The sequence below is a fragment of the Panulirus ornatus genome, chromosome 68 (genome assembly GCF_036320965.1).
Source record: "Panulirus ornatus isolate Po-2019 chromosome 68, ASM3632096v1, whole genome shotgun sequence".
NCBI lineage: Eukaryota > Metazoa > Arthropoda > Malacostraca > Decapoda > Palinuridae > Panulirus > Panulirus ornatus.
Genome location: NC_092291.1, coordinates 18,393,737 through 18,413,517, shown reverse-complemented (window position 1 = coordinate 18,413,517; position 19,781 = coordinate 18,393,737). Strand labels below are relative to the sequence as shown.

Below are 19,781 nucleotides of genomic sequence, written 5' to 3'. Positions count from 1 at the left end.
ATTCTGTACATGTCTGGCCTTTATAATAGCTTGAAAAACGAATGAATGAAAAATTCATATTTATTTCCTCGAATTTTTTAAGTATTCGTAATATTAGCAGTTATATGGAGCGAAAAGAGGTCGGGTTTAGTTATATTCACTAGTTTTGTGCAGGGTTGGCAGGTGAGTATAGGATAAAAAGCCGTTTGAACTGACAACTTCCAGTGAATTTAACAGAAATTGTGGTTGAAAATTACTCTACGTGACAATGGATATATATTGAAAAGTACAGAATTGTAAAAGGTCAGTTTAGCTTTGCATTGGTATTATCTTTGGACATGAAGTGATCGGTCAACAGTTGGTGTGTTTACGGGGTAAAGTACCAATTTAGATGCACCACAGAAATAACTTTGAATTTGGATAAGACGTATATCAGTGGACATTGAATTTGGATGAGACGTATATCAGTGAACTCCGTATGCTAAAAAGAAGTTATGGTAATGTTTAAGGGTCGAGTGAACTCTGTATACTTAAAAGAAGTTATGTAAATGTATCAGCGTTCGAAGTGTAACCTACGCCCTAGGGGATAATGGCGTAACATGACCTTTTCCATGCAAAAAGTGATTCTTAGAAGGGTTTTGATGAATATAAAGTTATGCCGACTATTCGGTAAAGTAACCTTAGACTCACCAGCCTTGTCTAGTTGGTAAAACAATCTTGAACTCACCGGTGTCGACCAGTCGGCATTACTGCTAACGCTATTTAGCTGTCAAAATGAACCATTGATTTACCAATGGTTACCAATATTCAGCATCAGTGCTTCAAACGTAATTTTGCTGTTTAGTCTTCACGTTTGGGTCATCTTTAGTGAGTCTCAGTTCTCATTAGCATCACTGGTGATTTTACCCCAGAGGAGCCCATGTTACCTTAATGTAACATGAGTGCACCCTGGAAGCAAGTGGAGCTCCATGAAGAGGGTCCTGGGGTTGATTGATATTAGTAGTGATAAGTCTAATAGATTATGATAGTAATTATGACAATAATAATACTAGTAATAACAAGTGATAAATATTGATGATTAAGATATTTAGTGACGACTCTGCAGATATATGGATTTTTTTTTCCCCTCCCTTACTTTATTCCTTATTTTCACAGAATGGCTTGTTCTGCTTCTTGGGTCGTCTTACCTGTGGTACGAAGTTTTGCAACATCATCGAGAACAGATATCAACTGTCATCGAGCTAGTATAGCACGTACTGGGCGCTTAGTATACACACGCATGTACCCGACAGTATTAGTACAAAGTGATGGCTCCACTGTAAACATAAGATACCATGAACCACGAAAAATAATAAAGGTACTGCATTTTTCTTGAATTTTACAAAATATCTGATGATGTGTGTCAAAGCACTTAAAGTGGATAGGAATACAGTTGGATTTTGTAAGAAAGGGTTTGACTGTGCGATTGGACAATCATGATTTTCATTGTATGTATAGCTCAAGATGAGGTGCCTGATGATTGTATAAAGGTTAGGGGGGTCAAAATGAATACTCATAGAAGTATTAGTCAGTTGTACAGGAAAGTGGTGTTTGACAGGATGGTAATTATACACAGAACATCAGATTGGGAGGATCAGAGTAGTGATAGGGGATATTATGATTTGGTGTTTGCTTTAAAGATGTGTGATATATATATACCTGGAGAAAAAGAGTAATTTATGTGTGGCATATGTGGACTGGGAGAATTTATGTGATGATGTTGATAGAGATGCTTTATGAAAATACTTGCTGTTTTCAGTTGCCACTTGACTTAACTACACTTTCTGAGGTTGAGCGAAAGAAACGTTTACTAGCCCGCAAACCTAGAGTCAAGGTAAGGTTGATTTTTAATTGCTGTAGATTTTATGGCTTATAGGTGTTATTTAGGTATAATTTAGAAAAAAGCCCTGACAAAGAAAAGGAGACTTTACATGGAAATTCCTTTTGATTGTTCTCTTGCTAATGTTTCCTGGTTGATCAGTCATCTTATTTTTCATTACCTGTAAACAACCTTTCTTATAATGAATGAAAATTTGTAGGATAGATTCTCCTCTGTGGTCGGAGGAGTGAGTCATGTAGAATTTGAGGTACCATTTAACAGTACTCCAATTTTAAGTTAGTTTTGAATTGTGTGAAAGTAACATAAACAAGGTTCCAAAACATATGGCTAGGTTGCATCATCACTTTTTTTAAACATGTCTGCCTAAAACTTCTTTTGTTCTGAAGAGTTGTTCCATTTAAACAAAGGATTGATTCATCCTCGTATGAAGTACTGCTCTCACATCTGGGGTGGTTCTAGCCTTGCATCCTTACTTGATAGAGTCAAGTCGAAAGCAGTCCGACTTATAAACTCTCCCAGGCTAACTTCCAGACTTGACCTTCTTGTCCTACACTGCAATGTTGGTTCTCTTTACCTCTTCTGTAGGAATTACTTTGGATTTTGATCCTGAGAGCTGGCTACGTATGTGTCCCCACCATTAGTTACACCTCACAATACTCGGCAAGCTGCTGCATCACATAATTACTTTGTGGCTGTTGGCAGCTCAAGGGAGAGCCATTTTGAGAACTGTTTCTTTCTTGACACCTCAAAACATTGTTGGAACTCCTTACCTTTTCATGTCTTTCCCAGTAACTCAGACCTGGCACATTTTGAAAGACAGGTTTTTCACTTCTTCCAAAATTTGTAAATACTTTCCCTTGTCTCTTCTTTTTCCCTTTTATAATCCTTTACATATTTCACTGAAGCCCAGCCTTTATGTGGACTTTCGTTCATGATTAGAGCTTCCAACGTAAAAAGAAAAAGAATTATGAATATACCTCCTCATTATTTTACCGCTAGTGTGCAATTGATGAAAAGGGTGGGTGGCTTGGTAGAGCATTCCCAAGCTTTGCCAAATGAAAAAGACAAATTCAGATTGTAGACTTCTTTTCAGAAGCTTGTTTGATATCATCTCTTGTGTCCTGAAATCATTTTGAACTAGAAATTAAAAGACATTAAGCTCAAAAGTAATCACATAGTGAAATTCATACTGAGTAAGGTATTTTTATTGTATCCAAGGGGAAGTCATTTAGTTTGTCTGTAGCTGTATTCACTATGATTCTCAAATGATGATAAGGTTGCTCTGTAGATTTTGAAGGTGGTAACATGAATAGGAACTGTTAGCAGTTAGTGCTATGCCATGGGAAAGAAAAACTTAATGTTTATAAACCAAGAGATAGGTAATTTTGTTGTTTCATACTGTAGACCAGGGGTTTTCAAACTGTTTCCACAAAAGGTTGATAGGCACCTGTGAGATATTCATGAGAGATTGAATGGGGGTCTGTTTCTTCAAAACACTTGAAAATCCCCACTTAGATTACCTGAAAAAAGGAATTATCACTTAATTAATTTCCATTTGTATGGCATTTTTGCCAGTATTAGAATGATAGTAAGTGCTGGTAATGACAGAGAAGTGAGTTATAGATACATGACAGACTAGTCTCAATTTCTTCTTCTGCAACATCTGTACTGTGTTTTACTGGTGCAATAGGAACTCATTTACCTATTATTCAAGTAATAGGAAAGTGTATGATAGCTCAATTAAAGTGGTTGGTGTGAGAGGAAGAACACCAGTGAAATGGGGGAAGAGAAATGGGGAAAAATGCATGGAGTGGTGTATGTAAGGGAGGTAGGTAAGAGCAGGAATAACTGTAAACTATTTTTGTGTGGCCACCTGCAAGATGAGCTTTCTCGGAGGGAACAGACGTCAGAGATGGTATATCCCATCCATACGGGGGTTAGATTGTCCACACAGTTCTTAGTATACGGTATTTCTGTCTAATTCTCTCGACTGGCACCCACATGATTAAGTGGTTATCAGATCACCTGTTAGTGGATCAAATAAATCATAACCTGTGGAGATCTGGCTCACCACCACATAAATATATATGTTTAAAAAACATTACATATGTAATTAGTTAGATAGCAGATAACTTTAGCAGTTCAGCATATTTAACGTATGGAAATTATTTAGAATCATTTCAGTGGAATGAATACACGTACTAGATTATTAAAGTATTTGATGTACAGTGATCATATACAACAACATGTAATCACAGAAGGGTAAGTACCTCCAAAGTGGGCATGTCATTAAAACAGAGAAAATGTGGGTGAAAAATAAAGAACATAAGGGGAAAACATTGCTAACCTAAGAAGTCTCATATAACCCAGCAATTGTTTTGTGAGATGAAGAGGCTTACCATTGTGAAGGGAGTCCAAAGCATTTTTCTTTTTTTGCTCCTAAACTCATTGCATCTCAGATGTGTCTGTTATCCTTACTGTTGCACATCAAAGTATTTTATTCCACTTGAACCAAATCATAAATGATGCTTTTGACAACTAATATTAGAATGTATCAGATTGTAGTAAATATGAAAACGATTATAAATGTTTCTTGTCTTAAAGATTGAAAATTTATGTGGTATCAGTAATCAAAAATGGCACAGTCTTGATAATGGTGAGAAGCCAGCAAGAGACGCTAGATTGTTATTAGCGAATGATTAATATCCTGATCATACAAATGAAGTTGTCTTGATTTTTTTTTTTCCTGTATTTTCAAAAGCAATAGAGTATAACAGATTTACTGCTGGCGTATGTTCCTCGTTGATGTACTGTTCTTGGTGTTAATTTTTTTTATAAATGACATCATCGAGAATCACAGTTGAATTTATGACTTTGCTATTTGATGTCAGCGTGTTTGTTTCATACTCTTATTCTTCATGCCATTACCCACTGTAGACAGATGGATGACAATAACAATGCAATAGATGATTTTTTTGATTACTTTTTCTCTAAGTCTATAAGTCTCATTATATTTGGACAGCTTTTTCACCTCTTATTTCCTGGAAGCAGTTGCCATGACTTAGATTTGTGTAACCATCCAGTAGAGAATTTAAAAGCTTGTTTATCCTTACCTCTTGATGTAATTGCATGGCCTTTTCCATCAGAAATGGGCCAAAAGTGAGTACACATTGTAGTGTTGCTTAAACCATTTGTATACAAGCTTATCAAGGTTTGCCAATCTTTCACCATGCATGCTTTTTCCAGTGCTTAGCAGTGTGTGCATTTGTTACACTTTCAGTAAAGATCTTTAGCAACTTTTTACTTTGCGTGAGTCATAAATCATTGAAGAACAGACACAAGAGCTACCCTGACTTGCCTCTCTCTGATTTCTGGAAAATTTCTACTTTTTGTACACTCTCGAACATAATGTGTTTTCTTTTTCATACCACAAGTACCATTACTCTCACTATTTGACATCAGTTGTATCCCATCTTTTCGTACCTCTAATACCACTACTCTCACTTTTAGACATCAGTTGTATCCCATTATGAGGGCAAAATACACAAAAAGAAGTGGAATGTATATGACCATGTTGGATTTAGAATAGAGCAAACAGTGGACTGAAGGAATGTATTTCATGTTCAATACAGAAAACTGGGTTTTGCGCATAGTAGTTATAAATATAAGTTGCATTGATGTTGATATAGTTCTAGCTAATATATAAGGCACGTACTTAGTGCATAATACATGGAAGATGCTGTTGAACTTTTCAAACTGTTTATACCACCGTGTTCCAGCCTTCACATATTTAATGAAAGTTAAGAAGTGGGACCTTACTGAGTGTCAGCATGTTCAATGTTAGTTGTAGAAGACTAAGTCATGTTCATAGCAGTTACAGTTATAAGATGTTTTGATGTTCACAAAATTCTTATTAGGGCATGATTCATAGACTAGCTGTTGAACTGTTCAAAATGTGTATACCTCAGTATTCCATCATTTACATATCTAATGACAGTTTGGAAGTGGGGTCTTACCTAGTGTTAGAAAAGTAAGTTTCAAATATCCCATAGCCCATATTACTAGTTCAGCAGATAATCTTGGAGCCTAGCTACCACACTGTATAAAAGAACTTGCTAATATACAGGGGTAAGGAAAATATTCTCAGTATATTTTTCCTTTCTCTCCTTGCAGGTAGTGATAGAAGAAGAAATTGAAGACAAGTTTGATGTGGCTAATTATGAACATCTTTGGAAGAAGTAGACCCAGATAATGAAAAAGTAATGCAAGAGAAAATATCATTGTTTTCACCCTTTCATTTATTTATTCTTTGGGGAGGAGTTCTAATAGTTTACTATAATTTTTCATCAGGAGAAAACATGATGCATGATGGATAATACTATGGATGGATTCTGTTTGGGTCATTCTGACTTTAAATTTGGAAAATAATGATGTTAAGGGAAGCACATGTATTACACTTCATTCATAACACAATTTCCAGCACTTGATTTCAAGGTTTTGGTAAAGTTCGTTGTGTTTAATTTACCTTTTTTATGTTTAAAGCTTTTCACTCCATCATCCAGAAGCCTTGGAGAAGCAAATACGTATTCTGTTAGAATGATACCACACTGCTCAAGAGGGAAGTCCTCAGTGTATTTTTCCTGAATAGTTCCTGTTCTGAGTAAACAAGTTGGAACATTAATGTAATGAAATAGCTGGTACTGTTTTTTCTGGTCTGCAAATGATTGTATCTTCCATATGTATATAATGTTTTTTCTGTTGGAAGTAAAAATTACCAGTTGTAATCTACCTTTCAGTACTACTGTAGTAGAAGAACATTACTAGTTTCTGAACACTGGCTCTCCTGAGATTTTGCAAAGTAGTCAGCCAGTGCATTATACTGACATGTAGAACTTATACCCAAAGTTTACAAGTTTGCTCTGGAAATACAGATGGTTGATGTATCAAGCATGGAATATGATTAGCAGTCTTATTCTGCTGATGAGTAAAGGTAATTCATGCATGTTCTCTGGATCATAAAGAGCAATATTCTTTCTTTGGTTAACAACATTTTAAAGGTAAAACTTTAAAGTACATGAAAATAAACTGACTGACTTCAGTTTTGTTATAGTTACTGAACTCTGAGGAATCTTCTTAAGCTTAGAAATTTCACAAGCTTCTTGTCGTACAGTCAATATGTTTCATAGGGCACCTAAAAGCTAGTGGAATATATTAAGTTTCAAATGTTGCTCAAGTTTTGAAAACTTTGACTCTGGTGTTAAAGTAACAATTAAACATATATTCTGATGATAAAGTTAATAGTGTGAAAGATAATGATGTTTTTGTGGTGCAGATTGTTCTTGGTAAGAAGGAACATTTTACATCTGGTATTTGTTAGCTTATTTTAGGTTGACAGCATCATCTGGAGATTAACCTTCTAGATGGGTCCGTGTTGATATGAATGATTTCAGAGATGAAGATGCCTCTTACTTGTAGTTTCTAACCTGATGTCAGATGTGTATTGGCACTTGTCAAACGTAGTAATCAGAGCTTTGTTTATGGTGTTTTGTGAGTACAGTGCAGCATGTTCAAAACATGTGTAACGCATTGGATTCTTATCAGAGTTAATGATACTGTAACCCCATAAGGTTCCTGGAGCCTTAAAGTTGTGTTATGCATGAGATCGAGTTGAGGTGGGATCCTATAGATTGCAAAGGTCCTCAACGAAGTAGTACCTCTTTTAAATCTGGTGGCAATGATACAGCCTCTTAGAAACTAACCTTTTGATCAGTATTACCATGGTCAGAGGAGTTCAAATACACCAGTTCTGATATATATAAATGATATGTTGTGCTTTCAACTCAATATCAGAGTTAAAAATCTGGCAAATGAATTGTGCCAGGCCCGAGCATAGAAGACACCTGTATGGGACAAGCCTAGATATGTTTGCTTGATTGTGTTTAGGTAGCACCAGGAATAGACAAAGAAATGCCACATCTGCTCACATCTATTCTCAAGCTGTCATGTGTAATGCACCAAAACCACAGATCCCTATCCACAACCAAGCCCCATAGACCTTTCTATGAATTACCTTGGATGCTTCACCTGCCCTGTTTCAGACCACTGACATCACATCATCGCTAGTATACCACATCATTACAATTCCCTCTACCCTGTGCACACTTCACACTCTCTTGCATGTTCAGACCCCAATCACTCAAAATCCTTATCACTCCATCCTTCTATCTCCAATTTGGTCTCCCTGTGTTCCTTCTTCTGACATATATATCCTCTTTGTCAACCTTTTCTCACACATTCTCCTCATATGCCCAAATAATTTCAGCACTCTCTCTTCTCTCTTAACCAGATTTTTTATTACCACACATCTCTTACCCTTTCATTCCTTACTCAATCAAACCTCCACCCCTCATATTGTCCTCAAACATTTCATTTCCAACCCATCCACCCTCCTTCACACAGCCTTATCTATAGCACGTGCCTTTCATCTTCTTCTTCCATGGTTCCATCTGCTACTAAATCCACTCCGAGATATCTAAAACACCTCATGTCCTCCAATTTTTCTCCATTCAAACTTACACCCTAATTAACTTGTCCCTCAACCCTACTGAACCTAATAACCTCGGTCTTATTCACATTTACTCTCAGTTTTCTCCCTTCACACACTCTTTCAAACTGTCACCATCTCCTGCAATTTCTCTCAAATCAGCCACCAGAGCTTTATCATCTGCGAACAACTGACTTCCAGACCCTCTTATCCCCAACAGCCTGCACACTCGCCCCACTCTCCAAAACTCTTGCATTTATTTCCATAACCACCCCATCCATGAACAAATCAAACAACCATGGGGACACCACACCCCTGTCACAAACCGACATATATGTGCATATGAATGGATGGGCTGTTCTTCGTCCATTTCTTGGTGCTCATTGCTGGTGCGGGAAACGGCGATTAAGTATCCCCCGGGGACAAGGGAATATATATATATATATATATATATATATATATATATATATATATATATATATATATATATATATATATTTTCCTAAGAGTCAAAGGGGAAAATGAAACGCGATAAGTTCCCACGTGTACTTTCGTGTAATAATCACATCATCAGGGAAGACACAAGAGAGAAATATAAGTCAATTGATATACAACGAAGAGACGGAGCTAGGACGCCATTTGGTAAACATGCGATTGTCCAAGACAGACTGTCTAGGACAATCGCATGTTTACCAAATGGCGTCCTAGCTTCATCTCTTCGTTGTATATCAACTGACTGTTATAATTCTCTCTTGTGTCTCCCCTGATGATGTGATTATTACACGAAAGTACACTTGGGAGCTTGTCATGTTTCATTTTCCCCGTGGACTCTTAGGAATATACTTGATTACACGCAAAATTGTGATCCTTTCCAATATATATATATATGTGTGTGTGTGTATTTTCAGTTGTTGAACGAAAATATTATATAACCTGATTCAGAACAGTTATAAAGTAATTTCAGTGAAAGAAAAGATTAGATGATTCTTAAATGGAATATACATACACTTGAGAAACCCCATGAAGTTGACAGCTTTTTCAGACAGGAAACTAAGGGGGAGAACTTTAAAAGGTTGCTTTGATAAATGGTATAAGAATTAAAATTTAGAAATAGAAAAAATAATCTGATTTATTGTAATTTAAACATTCGTAATAAGCTCCATAAACTTTAATTATGTCACTATTATTTCCATTTAGGCTTGGGTGGCGTGTATCCGTCATTTTGACTTCCTATGTGACGCATCGTCAACAAGCAGGAGAGGATGCTCGAACAAAGCAACTTCTGAGGTTCTCATATGATTTAAGGCAAGATGTCATACTGTTGAAACATATGAATCGAAGTTTGTGTTGATTGTACATAGAATTTCTTCGTGAAATTGTGAGAGAACATCGATAAGCAATCCAACTTCAAGGACGTGACATAATAACTGACAGCAGGTAAGCGAAAATAACAGTAGAGTACAAGAAGAATGTTGTAGTCCTCTTGCATATGGCTGTCCAAAGTTTTTAGAATCGGGTTCTGAGTCACTTGGCTTTACCATTACGTACGGCCAACGTCCGTCCAAGTTTCTGAGTCAGCCGGTTCCTGTAAAGGAATAGTCAGTGAGTTTATTTTGTTGCGCGTAAATAACATCAGTTGCCTGTAAAACTATATGAAGTACGACATTTAAATTCAAGAGCTCGGTTAAGTCCTGTATCAAATTGAGCCTCCACATGGGTGCTTGATTTGTTTTTATACTATAAAACAAAGCAAGCGCCCTTGTAGAGGCATTACCATGAAACTATAAGATTTATAGTTTAATGGTAATGCTATAGGTATTTGTCGTTGTCTGGGTAATGCTATAGGTATTTGTCGTTGTCTGGAGTAAGTCTCAGTGCGTCAGTAGGTGTATCATGCTAATCAAGTGGTTTACATTGTATGGTTTGGCAAAAAAAAAAAAATTGCGTTACTCATATTGAGAAAGCTTCATTTTCTTAAGCATTGCATTTAATTAGATGGCAAGAAATTATATAGTAACAATTGTTAACGTAGGTATTTATTGTGGCGTGCCTCATTAATTCTATTACTAGACAAACGCAAGAAACCTTCACATTTAAAACTTAATCATTTTGGAAAATGAAGTTTATTTCTCAGGATATTAAGAAAAGACTAATGCAGTATATAGTTGAGACTAAAACGGAAGACATCTGAGGCCTGTACATTGTAATGTCGTCACGTCTCGTTTTATTAATGTATTTACTATTTACTTTAGCTGCTGACTTTACCCATATGTTCAGAGTAAACAAATGGTCTGAAACTGTCTTGTGTAACACGAGTTTTGAAATCATTGAGAATGCTACACTCAGTGACGGGGAGATTTTAGTGCAATTCTGGTGTTACTGAAATTATTAATACTGCCATTTGTTATCTTGGTGTATCTTCACTTTATGATTTATTAAGATAATATTACTGCTAATGGTAGTTAAACTTTAATGCACAGTTGCATCCGGAAACGACCATGGCATAAAAGATACTGGTATGAAAACAGGAGGCTCGTGAATGGTTGCTGCCTGGCCACACTAGCAGTAAACCAAACCACAGGGGGATATAACCAAATCAAGCGGGGCTTCTCTTACCATAGTTCCATGCGTATTCGGGACATTTTAAAGACCCTACTTTACTGGAACGCCAGACAATTTCTTAAATTTTCTGTTTATAGTAAAGCTAATCAGTGGGTTTCTTTAAGAGAAAATGTTTACACCTCTTTACTACTGTAGAGTGGAACCCATCAGGTTGATATAAATACAGTAGAAATGATTATCATATAAATAGCTCAAAAGCTACATTTACTGAAATATCGTAGATGCTATTGTTATTTACGGAACTTTAAATGCCAGTGTCCACCATATGATCCCATATTTACTAGGTCCCATTGTAAGGGAACTAATGACTATAGAGCTCATACAACGGTTAATGTTATTTTACGGTATGCACTCTTAAGCAAAACAGCTCAGTGAATAGAAATAGCATGTAAGATGTTTCAGTATATGTACTTTTCTGGGCAATTAATATTATAATTTAACACTGTAATTTGTATCATCTGGATCCTCGACGTACCACAGTAGTGAAGTAACATCTGGGTATGTAAAGACATGTACAGTACAGCGGTGGATGAATGGAAGAAAATCAGTAAACATCAAATGTAAAAAAAAAAAAAAAAAAATGCATGAGTTGGGACTATGGGGGAACGTGTAATACTCCGTGACCTGTAAATCAGATATCATTTAGACCGTCACCCACAGCTCTTGAAACCTAACCTAGATTTACTTCAGTTGCTATAAGACATGATCCCAACCAAGCCAGACAGTGCCACATTTCTGGACCACATTCCGCATGGTGGTGCGACTCTTAAGCACAGCGGTATATATAACAAGGTCAGAGGTCCTACAGCCGTTCCCTAAGGACGTAACGTCTTGGTAAAGGCCTTAATCCCCTCTTAACGTTTGACCATTGGTGTCCTGTAACAGTGGATCAGACTCTGCTGCCCGTTGTGACTGTCTCCATCGAAGTCCTACTCTAGTAGGGTGAGGATCGATAGCGTGACTCCCGTCCACGTACCCATACCGGATAACACGCGTCTGGTGATTTGCACTCCAAAATTATGCTTGGCTCCCATAACTTGTATTTATTTTTTACTGTGTTTACATCAAATATGTTTTCGTACGAATAATGATGCGAGTAGTATTTTTTCCATGTAAAGGTATTGTTAGATACAATTATGACAATTATGTTCGTTACAAATTGTATCTTAAATTAAGAGTGTATTTCTTCAAACGCTTGTTCAGCTTCCGTGTATGTTCGATAAGTGATTAATTTCCCCCATTATTTAGTTCAGAAAAATTGGAGTTTTAATTACAGTATGTAAAAATCGTTTTTACTGATGAGTTAGCATGTTGCGTATTGTACTTACCTTTCTCTTGTAATTGTTAAAATAAATAACAACAGATTTCGTCTCCATGGATTCATTGCTATGATTTATCTCATAGTTTTGTAGGTCAGATGGTACTCCTGCTATACTTTGAATATCATTTGAGAAAAATTGAAAGTTTGTGGTAGTTTTACTTCAATACGTCGTTTGTATGTTTGTGACACAAATATTTTTTTCTAGTCTCTTTAAGAAAATAGTGGTTAAGAAAGCGGAACATTTTCTGACCTGAACTCGTTAAGGTTAGTTTTTTTCCTTACATTTGTTTCAGCACGAGTTAAGAATCTTGAACACCATGTTAGGACCGTTAAGCACAACAATACAATCCTTCAGCACGGCGATGCAACCCTTGAACACTGCGGTACGACCTTTTAAGCTCGACGATACGAGCCACAAACACAAAGGCGGTACTATTGAGCACAGTGGTACGACCCGTAAACATGAGCACCTGGTGCTGCACACACTGAACAAATAAGTAATTAAACACATGTAGGACGCCGACCCTTTTTGTACAAATAGATGATCTCTCTCTCTCTCTCTCTCTCTCTCTCTCTCTCTCTCTCTCTCTCTCTCTCTCTCTCTCTCTCTCTCTCTCTCTCTCTCTCTCTCTCCGTACCACTAACGTAAGCTACTAACTGATTTACTAAAGATGTATGACGGCCAAACTTTCACATTTAGCGTGCCTCCTTTTCATTCATATTTCATTCATTCTGTCCACGCTTCGTTATTTGGTATGCCGTATCTCTCATACATACGTTCTTACGTTCACTGTGGCTGAAGTTTTAATCAGCAGTATTACCCATAGGTGCCCTTTTTTAATATAAGTTGTTTCGATCTAGATCTGACCTTTAACTAAAACCATTTATTCAAGGCTTGACCCACTTCCGCATGGAGTGTATTTCCCCTCTTCCCTTCCTCCTCTTCCTCCATTATTCCATCCCTTCCCTCGCCCACTCATTCTCCCTTCCCCTCCGCTCTGTTGCCCACTCACCTCCAGACCCCCACCCCCCCAGCCTCCTGCATGAACCTCCCCCCAGCCTCCTGCATGGCCCCCACCCCACCTGTGAGGTCAGTAACCTCAGCAGACGATTTCATTTCTCCCGCCTCTCGTTCACCCTCTTTCCTTCGTACTTTTTTTGCATTTTTTTCCACCCCGCATTTTCTCTCAGTTTCTAACATATGTGTAGTAACCTGTCTGTGTCTTACACTCTCAAATTATTAAGTGACCCTCTTATTGAGTACCACGTGACCTTTAAAGATTAGATAAGGCCCATACTTTATAACCCATCACTTGGACTTGGACCCTGCCCTTGGGCATGGTAACACCTGTGTGTCACGTGCAAGTTATCTCCAGATTGTCTCATGCCTTTATCGCACCATACTCTAAATAGCCTTTTTTTTTTTTCAAATTCGTGCTGGAAGTTTGGTAATGGCATGCTCTACTTGCTTATTCTGCTGAACCCTATATATATATATATATGGTGACTGAGTTTGGTAAAGTGTGTGGAAGAAGAAAGTTAAGAGTAAATGTGAATAAGAGCAAGGTTATTAGGTACAGTAGGGTTGAGGGTCAAGTCAATTGGGAGGTGAGTTTGAATGGAGAAAAACTGGAGGAAGTGAAGTGTTTTAGATATCTGGGAGTGGATCTGTCAGCGGATGGAACCATGGAAGCGGAAGTGGATCATAGGGTGGGGGAGGGGGCGAAAATTTTGGGAGCCTTGAAAAATGTGTGGAAGTCGAGAACATTATCTCGGAAAGCAAAAATGGGTATGTTTGAAGGAATAGTGGTTCCAACAATGCTGTATGGTTGCGAGGCGTGGGCTATGGATAGAGTTGTGCGCAGGAGGATGGATGTGCTAGAAATGAGATGTTTGAGGACAATGTGTGGTGTGAGGTGGTTTGATCGAGTAAGTAACGTAAGGGTAAGAGAGATGTGTGGAAATAAAAAGAGCGTGGTTGAGAGAGCAGAAGAGGGTGTTTTGAAATGGTTTGGGCACATGGAGAGAATGAGTGAGGAAAGATTGACCAAGAGGATATACGTGTCGGAGGTGGAGGGAACGAGGAGAAGAGGGAGACCAAATTGGAGGTGGAAAGATGGAGTGAAAAAGATTTTGTGTGATCGGGGCCTGAACATGCAGGAGGGTGAAAGGAGGGCAAGGAATAGAGTGAATTGGAGCGATGTGGTATACAGGGGTTGACGTGTTGTCAGTGGATTGAATCAAGGCATGTGAAGCATCTGGGGTAAACCATGGAAAGCTGTGTAGGTATGTATATTTGCGTGTGTGGACGTGTGTATGTACATGTGTATGGGGGGGGGGGGTTGGGCCATTTCTTTCGTCTGTTTCCTTGCGCTACCTCGCAAATGCGGGAGACAGCGACAAAGTATAAAAAAAAAAAAAAAAAAAAAAAAATATATATATATATATATATATATATATATATGTACCTGGTATATTAGGCTATCATTGTTTTAGGAAGGAGAGGCAGCCCGCCATATGAAATTCTTTCGTGTCGAGTGGGAACTGTTGGTGTTGTGGTCGTACACAAACACTTATATCGTTCATTATTCTCAGTAAAAGGACGGTTTGAAAATATAAATCTCATAAGGAATCATGGAAATAAATAATTTATAAGATAACCTTCCGTTAAGAGCTTCATGATAAAGCTCAAGGATTTTTTAAAGACTCTTCAGGCTGTGCTGGAGTTGACACCGGCCGACTTTCACCTCGGTGCTGCCGCCAGTGGCAGACTGGCTGGCCTCCTGACGTACCGTGTGGGTCAGGTGTTGAGGCCATCCACGGCTTCCATTTTGCGTCTCATGATTTTCTTGCCTCTTTTATACAAGTTCAGTGAGATTTATCCGTTTCTTCTTTAACACTTGTCACTCGTTCATGGCCACTGCTAGGGAGGGAGGAGGATTTCACCTCCATAAAATAGTCGCCATCTTGGATCGTTTCCCCAAGCTTTCAGTGCAGCTCCAATATATATATATATATATATATATATATATATATATATATATATATATATATATATATATATATATATACGAACAAAGTGTTTATGCGCGCACTTCCATAGGACATGCAAAACTGGTTCATCAAACACTTCCAGTCTTCAAACTGTTGTAACAAAACCCTCCTTCAGTAAACGCCACACCTCTCCTATTAGATTGCAACCTTAGATTAAATCATGAAATGTATTGGCCCAGTATACGTAGAGTTCGATTTTCTCAACATGAATAGTATACTTTCTGTTGTGCAAAGAGTAATAAGGCAAGAATTCCATTTCCTCTTAGTTTGTTTTGAAGAAAAAAAATATACGGCTCAAGGATATTATACTTAAGATGGCCAGTAATCACTGTGTTTTCGAGTTGCAGACTAATTTTGCGTATGTCAGAAGTTGTCTGTTGGAGTCAGACGGTTGCACTTAGTCCTGTACTGTATCTTACCTGTTTGATTTTATGTTACTTCTTGTATCTTGTCGCTATGACAAGATAATAGTATCGCCAGTATCACGATGATAGTATCCTAGCATTGTGTGAGCATATCTTGCCACAATCATTGTAAGTCGTCTTGGCTCTGTCGACAGGCTCACGGTTAAGTTTGTCCCTCGTACTTCGGACCGACCTCCGACTGATCGATCCGCCCTCGATACAAATACCTTAAACGTATGAGCACGGACGGTACTGCTCTTTGAGCGAGTCATGAGGTTGCCGTCCACACCCCTGATTATGCTGTTAGTGCAAGTTACATACTTTGACGTGTAAGGTTTATGGAGAATTTATCATTTTATATATCCGGTTGTCCCAGGACTCCTTTCTAGGAAAGGACCTTGGTGTAACCTAAGACTTCCCATCCAGAGGGTTCCTAAATAACAAAGCGCGACTTCCAGTTGCAGAGATATGATTTACCTTCTTTTAGAGTTAGAAATTCATTGATTAGACTGTTCCCAATGATACAGCCTCGACAATGGTGGCCTTTCACTTGCGGTGTAACATTATGCTGGCAGAATCCGGCAATACTTTGTTTAGAAATTACACACGAGACAAAAACGTGAAGTAAATTCAAATCTTTTTGCATAAATGAATGTAAAATATAATTTCGTGCAAATGTTAGCGCAAATCAGGTTAAGCATTTAAAATCATTAATCACCAGAGATTCCATTTAGTTATTCTGTTATGTGAAGCTTGTTAATTACATACTAGAATTGAGCCAAAAATTATAATTGGAATGTTGAAAATCTCATTTTGTTTTCGGTATGTAAGTTATATTAAGATGTAAATTTACGTTTGTACGAGAATCAGCTGTACTTTTTTCAGGGAGAATGTTGTATCTCGAAATGCAAGTGTGGTTGGCGGACCACTATCAGTGTGGCGGTAGTCTCGTGGGTCGACCTTATGTACACAGTTGCTATGGTAGGAAAATAGCAACATACTATCACCACTAACAGTGTTCCATCAAGCAGTGTCGCCTACACTTGCAACGTATTGGGAGGGGTAATATGAATAGCTGGAAATATCATTTGAAAGTATCGCATACATATTCTTCAACTGAAATGGCTAAAGGGGGAATTTTCCTCAAGGCTTGAACCGGGTTTGATATTAAGTTAGAACTTTAAAGTGGCATAACTTGGCGAAATCTGATATATGAGTCACGCCACTTAGGTCTTCAGATGTTGGGAGTGACTACGGAAATTTCACAAGTATCTGTTATGGTCTTTTCAAGATATGGCCAAGGTCATGTTGCCAGGGTTGTATGGCCCCCCCGAGAAATTATTGTCATCAAAACGATCAATACGATGTTAGAAAGTAATTTAATCCGGGTAGAGTGATGGTAAAATTTCTCACCAGTACTCGGGCCAAACACTTGTTTTGCAGTGGTGCCTGCCTGCTGTCATGCGGCGGTGTGGAGATAAAATTCCAGAGAAAGAAAAGAAAAGAAGAAAGAGAAATGAAGATGGTGTGGGAGTGGAAGATTTGGCTGAGGTACAAGTCTGCTCGACTCCCGAGAGGGGTTACTGCCTGCGCTGGGGGTGGGGAGGATGTCTGGCCTGGGAGTTGGGCCGGAGACCTTGGGGGTGAGAGGAGGAGCATGAGCGGCGAACGTGGGGGCTCTCACATTTTTGTTGGATATCTGTCTTACAGATGTTTTGCTGCACAGCTCCTCCTACTGGGAACCATGCGCATACTGAGACTTTCGTTGCCACGCAGACGTCCATATGCATCCTTTGAGAATCTCCTGGGTATATTTGTTTCCTACAAAAATTATATGGTTTCAGTTTCAAGCTTCTAGAATGTTTAGCTTGATGAGTTACACAGTTTAACAACATTATGACTAATGCTGCAGACACCGATAATGCAATATACGAAATGGCTGGGCGAGCTAGGCTTGTCTTAGTCATGTACCTTTGTTTGTGTGACGGATAAAAGCTGGTGTGGGCGGTGAGAGTACTACGATATACCCCTTCTACCGCTAGTGTGTGTATATATATATATATATATATATATATATATATATATATATATATATATATATCAGCTCTCTCTCTCTCTCTCTCTCTCTCTCTCTCTCTCTCTCTCTCTCTCTCTCTCTCTCTCTCTCTCTCTCTCTCTCTCTCTCTCTCTCATTTCTTGGTCATTTAGGAAAACAAGTTGAAACAGTTAGTGTATAAAGTATTCCTCAGAATTTCATAGACAAAGAGAAAGTAGAGGTAGTAAACCTATGATCCATATCCACGTATCCAGATATAGACACCCTCTGCTCAGACAATTGCAAAAATACAATGCATCTGTAGAGTAAGTAGTAGTTAGTGTTGATTAGTGACTTTATAATCATTGTCGATATTGCAGCAACATTGTATTGACTTATTTTGCGTTACTCATTACAGTGTTAGTATCATGGTATTAGTATTGAAAGTAGTAGTTTGAAAAGTGTAACTATTATTAGAATCAGCATTACAGTGAACGTAGCAAAGGGGGTGAGGATGAATACAACTGAATATCATTTTAGACAAGACTCTAGGCGTGTTCTCGCACTCATTGACTCAGTTTATTTACTCAAGCATCAGCACGTAGGTATGTGTGTGTGTTTCAGATTATAAATAATGTATAGATCAGGATTCCATCATGAATGTAAATGCTTTGAGTCACCTTCATATTTCCGTACAAAACATTTGGAATGCCATGATGTAGCTATTTGGCAGCAGTCTTTATCTGAAAAGCCCTCGGAAATTATTCACAGAAAAGGTCTTAGACCTCAGTGACTCTTCATTATATTTTTCATACAAACTGTACCTTTTTGATTAAATGAAAAATTTACAGGCAGTCTGAGAAGCAATATGCTATCAGAAACTTTTGTTTATTGATAATTGGACAAGTGAAGTACCAATATATGTAACTGAAAAACATCATTTGCTTAAACTATCCGGAGAGAAAGCATTCCATGTCAAAATTCTTCATATTTGAGTTGTTTTTTCGACGCTGGGCGAGATGAGGTTGTCGAGTCCACAAAGGTTGGTGTGCGTCGCGACAGAGGGCAGCACCCGCGTCCTCCTCCCCCGTCTGTTGTCAGGCCGGTGCTGAAAGATCGTATTTTTTTTTTTTTTCTGTAAGTCTGAAGGAGCACATATGCAGTTAGAACCATCCCGTTACTCTAGAAAAAAAAATACAAAGCATATCCTGATCTACGTAGGTTACGTTTTGTAGAGTTCATCTTTGTCTAGGAGTTTGGTTATTCACACGTCTAAAAATAGATCCTAGCATATGATTTACTTCATGTGTTAACTCTGAGTGAATAAGCAGTTTATGAAATTTATTTTTTTCATCAGATTATTGTATTTTGAATGACCTTATATGTGGATTTACGTGTCGGATGCTAATGTGTCGTCACTGCCGCCCGCCGCCGCCACGCTGCTTACGTCACAAAATCCTGTGTTCCCCGGACCCTCCATTCTGGGAAATTTCGAGCGGCATTCACAAGTCTAATCTCCCCTCCCCCCAGGAAGGGGATTACCCCATATGTTACGTCAATTCCACCTTTCTTAGATTTAGAAGTTTGTCGAACTGTCATTTCTCTCTCTCTCTCTCTCTCTCTCTCTCTCTCTCTCTCTCTCTCTCTCTCTCTCTCTCTCTCTCTCTCTCTCTCTCCCAATGAATCACTTAATCAATCAAAACATAGCTCTGATGTCTTTGTTTGTGCCAGTTCTAGTTACCCTTGAAAAGAATTGAGGTATTTACGTGAAACGTTTGAGACAAATCACATCCTTTCAGCTCTGATACTTTCGGTTATAAGCCTCACAGCTTTTCATTGTCCAGCATCAGGGCTGTCTCTGCGTTTGGCTTGGAACTATGTATGATCCTGGGGTCGCATCATGACTGAAGTCTATTCATGATATTAACTGGGGGTGTCTCTTC

At 38.2% G+C, this 19,781-nt stretch overlaps 1 protein-coding gene across 1 annotated transcript; it reads left to right on the top strand.

Annotated features, from left to right (window-relative positions):
* The first annotated feature begins 331 nt into the window (after window positions 1-331).
* Window positions 332-6,642, top strand: mRpL55 (mitochondrial ribosomal protein L55). The gene is made up of 4 exons (XM_071659447.1): window positions 332-353; window positions 1,135-1,336; window positions 1,778-1,852; window positions 6,032-6,642. Exons 2-4 carry the CDS (start codon window positions 1,136-1,138, stop codon window positions 6,098-6,100), a joined length of 345 nt encoding a protein of 114 aa, XP_071515548.1. The 5' UTR covers window positions 332-353; window position 1,135; the 3' UTR covers window positions 6,101-6,642.
* Window positions 6,643-19,781: the final 13,139 nt, after the last annotated feature.

Bases quoted from the DNA above. Each gene is read 5' to 3' on its own strand.
- mRpL55 (XM_071659447.1), top strand. From the start codon at position 1,136: ATGGCTTGTTCTGCTTCTTGGGTCGTCTTACCTGTGGTACGAAGTTTT. The intron at 1,337-1,777 runs GTACTGCATTTT...TGCTGTTTTCAG, and splicing joins AACCACGAAAAATAATAAAG to TTGCCACTTGACTTAACTAC. The intron at 1,853-6,031 runs GTAAGGTTGATT...CTCTCCTTGCAG, and splicing joins CCCGCAAACCTAGAGTCAAG to GTAGTGATAGAAGAAGAAAT.